The 12,554-nt window shown below is 44.1% G+C and overlaps 1 protein-coding gene across 1 annotated transcript in view; it reads right to left on the bottom strand.

The window, feature by feature from the left end:
- Positions 1-953: 953 nt before the first annotated feature.
- The window catches only part of gab2 (GRB2-associated binding protein 2), a gene marked incomplete at both ends in the record, with an annotated part of 30,568 nt that continues 18,967 nt past the window's right edge, over positions 954-12,554 (bottom strand). The window contains 8 exons of the mRNA XM_079224858.1: positions 954-1,097; positions 1,213-1,335; positions 1,462-1,564; positions 1,788-1,878; positions 2,044-2,323; positions 2,506-2,603; positions 3,374-3,963; positions 5,999-6,227. Coding sequence (XP_079080984.1) covers positions 954-1,097; positions 1,213-1,335; positions 1,462-1,564; positions 1,788-1,878; positions 2,044-2,323; positions 2,506-2,603; positions 3,374-3,963; positions 5,999-6,227 — 1,658 coding nt within the window. The remainder of the gene's footprint in view (positions 1,098-1,212; positions 1,336-1,461; positions 1,565-1,787; positions 1,879-2,043; positions 2,324-2,505; positions 2,604-3,373; positions 3,964-5,998; positions 6,228-12,554) is intronic.

Here is a 12,554-nt window from a genome sequence, read left to right as displayed (position 1 = left end):
TACCTCCTCCAATTCAATCATTTTGTTGGTCAGTGCACATTTACGATGAAATGTATTAGAAGACTACCTGAAGTGAATTGCCCACTGAAGTCAAACCTACAAAGAAATAAGATGCTTCTTCTTCTTCTGTTTTTTCAGTCTTGCTCTCTTCCTTCTGTACATTTAGACTTTGCACCTGCATTGAAATAATTGGCCTGCCATCCAGCCCGACAGCTTTTAAATATGGTTTGGGCTCATACTTAATTCAAATCGAGGTAACAGCCATGTGCAGTCATCATTAGGGCTTCTGACACGGGCCTTTACGTAGCTGTAAGGCTGTATTTTCTCCCCCCTCCTCTTCCTCCTCTTACCAGACATGCACTGCTAGACTGAAATGATTGCCCGCAGTGAAAATAATCTCTTCACTGCTTCTGCAAGGCTCAGCACAAATGATAGATTGAAGTGAAAAGAGAGAGTCTGCCTGCATGCCAAAATTAGAGTGCATTTTGGCATTCCTGAGACCAGTAAGCGTACTCTTACAGTATATTAATATGGTTATCGACCAGTTAGCCTCTGCTGCCCCTTTAAATGGCAGCAATTGGGTAAATTACCTGCTAGATGCAAAATGTTTGACTGGTGAGGCGGGGGACAGCTTTGAGGAAACATTGAATTCATAAAGGATGGATTGATAAGTAAGGATGATATTTTCACACACATTATCAATTGTCCACGGACTGTTCGAACAATCTGCATGAAGAGCTTTGGCAGGATGCTTCACCTGTATATGGCCTGATATCCTGCATGTTAGCAGTGCATTGCAGTAAAAATCATCACAGAGAACAGGCATAGGATAGGTTATGGCTTTTTGTCCAAATACTTCAGTCCTCATCAAGCCCAACCAGTATTCATAGTGATGATAGACACGTGATACTAGAGATGCCTGACGTAAGGTCATTGTTTTGCACAGGTCAGTGTCAGGACTTGACCCCCTTTGCAGGTTCAGTAGACTGCCGCACATCGGTCCACTCTTGCATGGTGCTTTGCAGTGCCTGGGTCTTCTCCTTGTCAACTTGCACGTAGTCCACCTTCTCATCTGAGGTCACGGAGGATGTAGAGGGCTGCGGGATGATAAATAAGCAGGAGTAAGATTCTGGCCGACGGGGCGAACTGCACTGCGGTAGAAATAAGAACAATTGCAAAGAACAAATTGAGGCCGCAAAATCATCTGCCTACTTTTCTGTGTGGGCTGGGTGACCCAGGCTGGAAGTCCAGCGCTAGGTAGTCCACGTTGCCACACTTCCTAGGGGCCGGGCTGCTGGTGCCGCTCACGGCTGGGGAGGTAGACGCTGGGTTCTGCTAATGGGGACGAGAAAAGGGGGGTTTCACTCACACAGAGTAAAGCCTAGCAGAAAAACAAGTGGATCATTCAAAACAAAGAGCACAATGTGCTTTCCTGATCTCCCCTCCGGTAGGGGGACTCACCATAGCCACATAATTCTCCTCACTGTCTGCAGAGTCGGTGCTGGTGATGCTTTGCGTCGAGATCGGTCGACAATGCTGCGAGGACATGGAGTTCATAGCAGGCCTGAAACAAAGCAGACAGGACTGTGAGTGCTTCTACCTTCTGACCTCAGGCAGAAACAAATATATATCATCCACTGTGTGTATGTGTGTGTGTGTGTGTGTGTGCGTGCGTGCGTGTGAGAGAGACAGTGTGAGTGTGTGTGTGTGTGAGAGAGAGACACAGTTTGATTGCATGTGTGTGTGGCCTTAGGGAACCTAGCTCGAATGACTGATATGAGACTCACATGGGCCGTGTCCAGGACATGGTGACTGGGCTCTTAAATGGCAGCTCATCAATGATCCCATTGTTCTTCAAATCAAGAGGTGTTGGCTTCGCTGTGGAAAACAAGAGCAGACACTGTCAACAAAAAAATCATTGTCTTTGTGAAAACAATCAACAGTGCAGGTGTTAGAGACATTTAAAGCCAAAAATCGCGATAAATAAAAACAAGACTACCCAAACTTTAACATCAGCGTTGAGCTTTGCTGTCAAAAACTCACATTTCCTGTTGGGTTTGAGGTTGCGGTTGATGGGTGGTGGTGTGACATCACTGAGGCGGCTGGGCCGGTGACACAGGGAGGCGCTGCTCCCCTTACGGGCAGGTAATGTTGCAGAGAATCCTGGGAAATCAAAGTGATGTGGCCCAGGGCTCATCGGGATGTAGATATTTTTAGGGCTGTCAGCCTGGGCAGCGCTGAGTGGCGAGGAGCCAGGATTCATGGGCACATAGTTGTCATCGGAGTTGCCGCTGTCTGAGCGAGTCAGAGGTGCTTTGGTTCTCTGTTGTCAAAAGAGACAGAGGGTGCATTACTCTCTTAAACTCTCTGGCTTCAATATTGCAGGAAAACTGTAGCACTCAATTTGAGTAAATATGGTAGAGATGCTTTTTCTATCTCTGCAGTTTATGATGCCACACTAACAGCATCTGTCTGAGGAGGGAGTGCAGTTGAAGGGAGACTCACCAGGTAGGAGCTGAACCCGTCATTGACAGACTCCACAGACTGGCCGGAGTTGTTGAAATGGATGGGACGGTGATGGCTGTTGGTTTCAAAGGAGGAGCCTGTGGAGAGAAGCAAGGAGAGAGATCAATATCAACAACCGACAAAAACTCTGAGGAGAAGAAGAAGAAGAAGAAGAAGAAGAAGAAAAAGAAGAAGAAGAAGAAGAAGAAAAACACGTCTCCTCAAGTGAAATAATACAGTGCAAAAATAGGCTGATATAGACAAAAACGCCTGACATCTCAAGGAGAAAACTCGCGTTTCTAATGAAACAAACAGAACACAAGTGACATTTAATTAAAAGCTTCACTGATTTATAATTAGTCTTTGCAGCACAGGTGTGTGAACAGCCAGTAGCCTCACTAACAAGGGTCACAGGTCACTGCTTGTCTCTGGCTATACAAGGCCTGAGCATGGGCTTGGCGAAGCAGAGAACACAGCATAATAAGAGGCCGCACATTGTGTCTGCGAGGGTTTTTTCTTTTTTCATTGCTTATCAGCCTGGAACGAGGCATTCTGGAGCAGGCTGTATGGCTTGAATTTCATTAGCGTCTCAACAGAACACTGTCTGCTAGACTGGCCCGTTTGTTCCTGCTCAGCTTCTGGCGTTGAATCAGTAAAATGAGAGATAGAGGAAGAGGGAAAGAGTGAGTGAGAGAGGGAGGAAGCGGAAGTGCAGAATCAGTGTGGCACCACAAGAGAACGGACTGATGAAGTCAGACGTGCATTTGAAAACAGGAAACCGGTCAAATGTGCAATTCCAAAAGATCTTGTGTCGTTCAGAAGGAGCGTATGAGGTAAGCAGTTAAAACTCTCATTGCATTCAGCGTACCTCTGTGCAGCCTGATGTTCTCGACAGCAGGGAGAGTATTCCTGCGTGGGATGACCGACACCGCAGGCGCCACATCTCCGTTCTGGCTCCCTGCAGACTGGGGACTCCCCCACTGCCCCTCTGAACCCTGGCTAGGTTTAGGGGGCCTGGGAGGAGCACAAGAAGACTCAGAGCTGGAGGGCGTCAAGGCATTGTGATTCTTATCAAATGTCCGAGGGATCTGGTAGAAGGAGCCAGGAGGCGTAGGAAGGTCGTAATTGTCAGTCGGGCGTTCGTTGCTGTGCGCGGTGGCAAGGGCGTTGCAGGGCGTCTTGAAGGTGTAAATCTCCTCGTTCTCCAGATCCGCCTCACCTAGACCGCCGTGAGCCGGTGCCTCGGCGCTGTAACCTCGCGGAAGCACGTAACAGGCCTCTTGCTCGTCATCGAGCCCCGGTAACTGGTGTTTCCCCGGCTTGGGCAGGCTGTAGAAGCCGTGCAACTGAGCACCCATGCCATTAAGAGTGTGGGAAAAGCCATGGGAGAGTTTCTGCACCGCAGTGTCGCTCCCAACAAACAGATTGCTTCGCGTGGCCTGGGAGAAACTGGCACTCCTGCAACATGGACAGAGACATATACACGTTTTACACAAAAGCACACATTAAGTCTTTATGGTCCCCATTTCCCACAGTGCCTAAATGCTCCCTCCAAAACAGACATCTGTCTCATACTCCAATGCCAACCGATCACCACAATGGCAAATGGTTTACAGCTATCTTTTTTTTGCAGTAACATTTAATGCACTTCCAGTGGACATATCCACATAGCCACTAGATGGCACTGCAGCATTTCAGGTCTCAGCACAGTTAAAACACAACAATACACCTTGTCATCACTGTCAGAGCACATTTGTGCAGCTCTAGCATACACATTTAATTTTAATATTCTTAACATTTCCCTGAAAGCTGATGTGTTTATATGTTGTCTGCATGTTGACTGGGAGAGGGCATCTGTGCTAAGAGGTAGAATGCTATGACTTTCCCACAGTTCCTCAGCTTCGGTGAGACACCCAAGGGACATGCCTCATTTATTCTGGCTCCTTTGTAGGGCTTGACCTTGAGTGCCAACTCGAGCAGACCTACAGCTTAGACATTTCTAGCCAGTTAGCTGAGCAATGGTCCGATTTAGTTGGCCAATGGAAAGATAAGATATCCTCAATGACTCGTTTCGTTATGTCTGTACTGATCTTCCTTGGGATGGTCTGCATGCGTTAGCTATACTGCAGGTTCCTAATTCAATCTCAATCATAAATTTAACCATTTTAAATGAATAATGCATCAAAAGTAACACAATTAATATTGACATAACATTCTGCTCTTTCTGACTATGTTCCTTTTTCAAGTCAGATGGCACGTTGTGTTTCATCAATTCTTCCTCTGTCTCCTCCGGATTTCAATCATCAATCAATGATGTTGTTCATTTCTCTGCCTTCCATCATTGTGGCTTCATGGGGGCTTTTTACATAGAATAATTCATATCGTTGGCCATCAGACCGGCGGAGTTTCACTCTGACGTGAATCATAGCCCGCCACCAGATGCCTGTCTTAATTAGCAGACCCACGGAGCAGAAGCTGGTGAAGAAGTGACAGAAATATCTGCATAAAGCTGATGAGATGGATTGTGAGCTTTGGTTTCACAGAGGTCCAACACAGCAGATTTATGTGCAAATCGTGTGGCTGAGAGGGCAGTTCTACCCCGCGCGGGTCCAAACCTATAGGAGTGATGAATTGCCGCCTCAACCTCATTGATCATCTACTGTGCCGGCTATCTGCTGAATGGCATCATTATTAAAGCTGCCTTTTGATTCTTGGAAGCGGGCACGGCGGCAGCAGGAGGTGAGGTGAATGTTAATGGAAAACTCAGGAGAGCATTTCACATAAACACTTGGTTCTTTTGTTCTCCCGCTCAGCATATAGCCGAGATAAGCATGCATGTCTCCACATACATATACACACACACACACACACACACACTTTTGATTTATGATTTATCGACTAATTGTTTAAATACGTGTCTGCTTTTTTGCATTATTGGGATGAAATACTTATATTATTCTGATATTTCATACAGCGGACCAAAAACCCACACTTTATCATTAAATAATTATCAATATTGCAATATAAAATCAAATTACTCTGTGTCAGAAAATAGTATCCATATTGCCTATCCCCATCTATCTCTGAAGTATTTTTCATGTTGAATCAAAATTTAGCAAATAACAAAAACAATTGAAACATTTATTCAATATGATCTATTACTCATTTTAGAATATTTTCATTTTAGAATATTCTCTTCAATTTAATATCATTGTTAATAATTGGCACTTCCTCAATCAGAGCTCTTGTGAAATACATTCTAACATTTCCGGAATGATTTGACACACACACACACACACACACACACACACACACACACACACACACACACACACGTGCATATACACAAAGCAGTTGGATAATTTTCCCTTGCAACGGTAGTTCCAACCCTTAGGGTCATCTAAACTGAGGAAACGTCGTAAACCTGTACGTTGACCTGCATTAAGGGATAACAGGAAACTGACACAGGACGCCTGAGGGTCGAGACCTTTACCGTGCACTCTCTGTCTTCCTGCTCATGCACTGGTGGAGGAGGAGGTAGTCCTGGGGTGCACTGTTGGACAGGGAGCCGTGGTGTGTGTGGCGAACAGGCACATCGAAGGTGAAGAGGACTGGCTGGCTGGAGTGGATGGGGGCAGAGGACTTGCGTTCACCGGTCAGCGGAGCCATCGAGCCGGTGACATCTGCCCCGACAGAACGGGGCATCTGGTGTAACCGACCATCTGCAGACAGAAGAAAGTTATTGATTGTTTAACCCATCACGTGTGCTTTTTTTCTTTCTGCTTGTCTTGAGAATCTAAGAGCTGATGTACCTGCTGTGCAATCGTATGCTACAGAAAGTAATAATCTACCCAATCCAAAATTCATCCTTAAATATCTTTCCTTTTGTCATCACAATTCTTAAAGTCAAAGGGCAGCGTGTAATTCGTTTGAGGGTTTAACGCCCTTACATGACCTTGCCTTGCATGGAGTCTGGTATTCAGTAGCTTTCAGCCTGCACTCTGATCAATACAGACGAGGGATCTGTCTCAAGGGAGGAGAGAAAACAGTATCCTTCGGCTTTTTGGGGCCGCAGGGTATGAGTGATTCAACAGCCCATGATCCAAGTTATTCTGTTCAAGGGTCAATGTGCTTTGTTTGATTTTATTGAGTTGCATTGTGGGACTGTGAAAACAATATGGCCGTGCAGTCTTATTGTTTATGTGCGACATCCCTGATATCTGCATCTAAAGGCTACAAAGAAAAGATGAATCTGAGAAGGGGATGCTGCAAATAGACTAGGCAGGAGGCCAAATAGAGGCGGCGCACACTGAGCTGTAGGAGTAGAGAGTGGGCGGCCCACTGATCCATCGACCCATGGTGCTGTGTGCAACACAAGCTGATGGGAGGGAGAACAAAAACTCGCTGTACAGAAAATGCAATGTTTTGTTTATTCATACAAGAACAATGTGATTTCACTATTTTAAATGTGCAAGCAACATTTAATTTAGGTATTGAATAATTAATCAATATTTAATCAAATATGTGTCTACGCAAAGAAAAATGATGTCTTAAAATTATATGTTTTGTCCAACAAACACACAGTCTGCAACACGAAGATGTATAAACAGAAAAATACATTTTTAGAAGCTGGAATCAGTGAATAAATGACTTAAAACACCCATTAATCAACTGCTTTAGCTCTTTAAATCATATCTGAAAAGTAACTTCCCACTCCTAACAGATACACATGCATTTAGTTTATTCCCCACCATTGTCTTTCTATATCAGACCCTTACAAAGCATATCACAGGTCCAACTGCCCTTTAAGAAGAGGCTGATGTCCTGTGTGAGTCATAATGTGAGCTGACCATACAGAGGGACACAGCCACTGCGAGAAACAGACAACACACACAAAACATGGTGTGAGCGTGTGTGCATGTGGGGTGGAGGGCGGGGGTATTCTAAAGCCCAGTTAGCTGAATGAGGTCACATCCATGCCTGAGGGAGAAGAGGCCTGTGCTGTGGGGTCTCCAGCCCAGTGGACATCAGTGAGATGCCCAGGCCCATCGCCACACAGGGAGGCCTCCCCTCCCCAATGCTCCTAAATTACACCATTGTTCTGAGAGATTCCACTCTCCATAGGCTGGTTAGGCATCATCTCCTTTCTCCACAAAAAGCTTTGTAAAAGCTTTCATCCAGTGCGGTGAGCACTAGGGCACCACTAACATGGGTAGATATATTGATTTGTTGTAGAAAGACCGTCCCCCACCCCCGCCAGAGTGGAGAGCTGCATGGAAAAACACACACAGGCCTAATGACTGAAATTCTGATGACACAACTTCAAAACTAAAATGTAATCTGGTTCATTTTCATGTTTTTGTGCATGGCCTAAATGTTTTTTGATTAACTGCCACACAAGACTGTCAGAATCAGAAGGAGAAGAAAGACGACTGGTCCAGTCGGCTGACGGAATAGCCTACATGGCTCATCACTGACACTAATGGGTCTGATGATGTATGTTACCACTGAGAAGCAATTCCATCAAGTCAGCCCACAACACAGAAATAGAGAAAAGAGTAGAAAATATAACTTTACCCCGAGGTGCTTCTTGTAATATTTCCTCCGCTGACTAATGTACTGTCAATATTAAGTAGTAAAATGTTTATTAAACAAAGGTAGAAGTCATTTGTTATACTGCATCTGACAAAGAAAAGTAATAAAACTGGGAGGGACTGGTACAAGTAAAAAATAAAAGCTAATTATAGTTTTTTGAGACGTCATTACCAGAGACTGTTTTCTCTACAACGACGCTGAAACCTCAACATCAAACAAGGCAGTTAAAAGAGACAAAGAGTTCTTCCCATGACATTCCTTCACTTTGAAACAAACATCAGACTATCAACAGCAATGCATTAAAGGAGCCTTTTGGTTGGTGAACGACATATGGCTATTCTGGGTCAAAGAGCTCCTAAGTTCATGAGTAATTTTCCAATTATGCTCTATAATACATCACCTATGTCTCATCTGCTCTGTGGCCATAATCTAATAGAAGCCGGCTGCTGGACTCAGGGGGCCAAAATTAGAACCCTGCCGGATCACTAAGGACAAGAGCGTCTTTGTAGGGTGCTCATTTCCTCCCAGCCCAGGCAAATTTAGACGAGGATAAATGATAATCTAATCTGAAATGAGACATAAAAATAGAGAATACCACTGACCTATTCAATTGAAAGGACGTCGGATGGAAACAAGAAGGAAGAGGAAGCATTTGAATCTCCCCAATACAGCAGTTATACAATTTTCATAAGGATCAAAATCACCCCTTAAATATTCCATCCAAGATAATCATCTAAAGTACGCCTTGTCCACCTGCCTTCAAATTGAGTATACAAAGACAAATGCAATTAACTTAATGGTTCCATATGAGATTGCACTTAAAAATATAGCCGCGGGGCTGAGACAGCTACAAGGAGTTTCACAAATTAACCTCTCAGATATGGCTCTGCAGGGTGGCCTGCTGGTGGTGGTGAGGGTGGGGGGTGGGTGCCATCTCATGATATAAAAGGTCAGGCAGTAAGTTTGATCCTCCCGAGGGTCCTGTCAAAGTGCCCTTGGAAAAAAGGCCTCGACATGTACCCGCTCAACCGTTTAAGACAACCTGGAAAAGAGCAACATTATTTGATACATTATTTGTTGTCCTGCATGAATCTGCCAGACCAGTGGCTCTTTAAAGCAACAGTGTCTCAGGAGGACGTATAGTGGGCCCATTTGCATGTGTGGTTAGGGGGTTGGAGGTTGGGAGCTTTACATGAGACTGACATAACTGGATGAGGGAGATGCTAGCTGCAGCAGAGATGGGTTCGGCAAGCGCTGAGGGATCGTGATGCTCAACAGGATGAGGAAAAATAGCATCCTAGCTCTGCTGGTTAGTCTGAAGTGAACAAAGTGACGTAGCTGTGTCATTCTCCCTTGAAAACGGCTCACTGTGTGTCAAGCCGAGCAGGCACACAGGAGCGTCCCCTGATCACATTACTCCCCTGTGCCTGGCCACTCAGCAGCATCACGTGAGCCCCGCCCATCGAATACACTGCGACATCAGTGTGCCTCAAAACAGCGGGCTGATCAATCACAGGCTCAGGGGCTTGTCGGGGCCGGTGCATTACAGAGTTTGGTCTGAACCAGCAGCTCATTTTCAACCCTCTGACCTCATTTCTGCAAGGCGACGGGTGGATAAATACTGTCGCCCTGCAACAGACACAGATGAAGAGTGAAGAATTTTTGGTTGAGGTTGCGTGTTGGTTTTCATTGTCTCATTAAAAAAAAAAAGAAGAAAAAAGCAAGACAGTTGGCTGCATTCAGCTGCACAGAGCCAAAAAACGAAGACAAAAAAAATTTGCTCTGACGATGCAGTGCATTACAGAATGGGAACATGCTTGGTGTGGAAACTCAGGAGTCATGATGAATGGAGAACGTGATACTTGACTACAATATACACTTTAGTGATTTAGTCAGGATGCTTTATATACAATCACTCCAATAATCCTAAGTGCATTTTTAAGGGTGAACGTATTAGATTCTGGGCTGAATCAATTCCCTTTGATTGTGTTTATATGCACCCTGGTCACCTGTTAACAGTGCTGACAAAGCCTCAGCTCAGTAAGAAGCCAGGTTCCCTTTGTGGGAAGAGAAAAAAAAAAAACTTCCATTGTGGTCATTTATGTGTAGCCTCATATAAGAAATACTTACAATCTGACAAATCCCAGTTATATTTTATACTCCATAACATAGCGGTTTGGCAGATTGGAGTAAAAATCTTGCAGCACCGAGACAGCACATTTAAAGCTGACCTTCAGAGTAAAAGAAGCAGCAGTGATATCTTTCTTGATGAAAAAAAATGAACCTTTACGAATACTGAAGACATGCAGCCTGGCTGTAAATCTGCCTGCATGAATGTCTTTGCATCTAAACAGTTACATGAAATGTCTGCACGCACCCATGAACACAGGATGCAGATCTGTAATTACACCTTTATCTGCACTAACACTACCAGCCTACCAATTACGGTGACTGTGTCATCGTGCGACAGAAGAGGCAGGTCTAGCTGTACAACAGAAAGCAGATTGGGCTCCAAATAGCTGATTACACGATGAAGAAAGGTATAAACATCTACTTACAGCAGCTGAATTGCATATAAACAGTCGGCCAAATAAAATATCCTATTCCAGAATAGTCCATTTGCAGTTTCCATGGGACTTTAGGTCGGGTAGCAGCCACCAATTAGAGAGATTGGCTTTGCCACAGGGCCGATACTAAACCTGTCATTTCAACAATTGAGCTGATTCCAAATGGCTACACATATATATATATATACATACAACCAGAATCTGAACACAAAAATCGACAAAGATGATTACCCAAATGGATTGTGGACAACAGATATTTTAGGATAACCAACAATTGAGGAAAACCAAACATGTAGAGAAACGGAGGTCGATTTATGAGCAGCTACGCTTTTGGCATAAAATGATCTAAACCAGAGAGTGAGCTGCATTTTTATTTCTTACAGCATACTCATAAAGACGACATTCAATTAAAAAGAATTGCTTGATTTTACAACAATACGCAACTGCTCGGATGCTTTTATTTTGTTGCATTTAATGAAGTTCCTGTCTCGTCAGGGGAGCCAACACCAGTCACAGTTTAACTGACATTTCTCTGGCACAGCACTGTTATGGAGAAAAGGTCCACTACTTCATTATTATCTTCCAAGTAGGTTCCTCGTCTAGATTTCACACGGAGTACAAATCTCTGCCTTTCTTGTGCTATAATGAACGGGGAAGTTCTGAGCAGACTAAATCAACAGTAACATGTATTATTTTGGAAACTAGATAAGATGTAAACGTCATACTGATTTGTACATCTGCAGTGTCCAAAACATCAATCATCAACACATGGGGATAAATGTAACCCCCCTTTGAATAAATCTAATCGCTTTTCAATAGCTACTTGACAAAAACTGCTGAGCCTGCTTTGGAAATGCTGATTTTGTAGTTATTCTTTTTCCATTTCTCACCATCTTAAGGGCAACAGTTTAACTGAAAAACAATCCTTTTTTTCTCTTTCTAAGGGACAGCCAGGGGGAACAGACAAAACGAAGAGGTGGAAAACAAAACAGTGTGAGAGCCGTCATGCAAAAGAGGGAACAATAAAGCAAAAAAAAAAAGAAAAGAAAAGAGGATTGCTGACAAGTAAAAACCTCATCCCTTAGTTGAGATTATCCTCGTCTCCGAGTTCAAACAGCTGGAAGAGAGCCGAACAAAGCCCATGATTGACGAGATGATGTTCCATTCATTAGATTGTGCTCAGGGGTGGGTCTCCCTGGGTGCAGACAAATGCCACACACCCATCAGTATCTGATAACAACAGCGCTAACACCCATCGGCAGATTGTGAGAATTAGAAAAACACCCAACTCTGTGCTTGTGTATACAACATAAGCACTTTAATGTCTATTTTCACTTAAAATATCTATCTTTTGGTTGTCAGGGCTTGTTCAAGATGAAATACATGCACCCTTCTATTGAGTTGTTGAGTTAAACCTATTTTTATATCGCATTATATATGATTCACACTTGACACATTGAGGAACATCTACATTCTGTGGGAATTTCTGTATTTTTATAGACTTCTGTGATGGGTGTGCACAGTGCATTCTCTGGTCTCCAGCAGATGCTTCTGATGCTGCCAGTGAGATTGTGGGATGCACGGCAGTGGCATCAGAAGCAAACCGACCTCAGACAGCTCTGTGGCAGCAGAAACCTGACCTTCCAGTGCCATGGAGTCTCGTTATTTCAACACAAAAAAATCAATGCACATGAAGGGCACTTTGGGGAGGGGAGAGAGACGGGCTCGCATGTGTAGAGAGTGAGAAGCCAGAGGAGAGGGAATGTTTATGTCTGTGTGTGCTGTACATGCACGCAAGTATGTATAAAATGTGTTAAATATTTGACCCTAGCCTGTTTCTCTGTTCCTTAAATCATGCCAAAGAGATCAGGATAAAATAAGACGTTT

The sequence above is a fragment of the Taurulus bubalis genome (genome assembly GCF_910589615.1).
Source record: "Taurulus bubalis genome assembly, chromosome: 10".
In the NCBI taxonomy this organism is placed as follows: domain Eukaryota; kingdom Metazoa; phylum Chordata; class Actinopteri; order Perciformes; family Cottidae; genus Taurulus; species Taurulus bubalis.
Note: the sequence above shows the minus strand (reverse complement) of the source record. Positions and strands in the feature narration are given on the sequence as shown.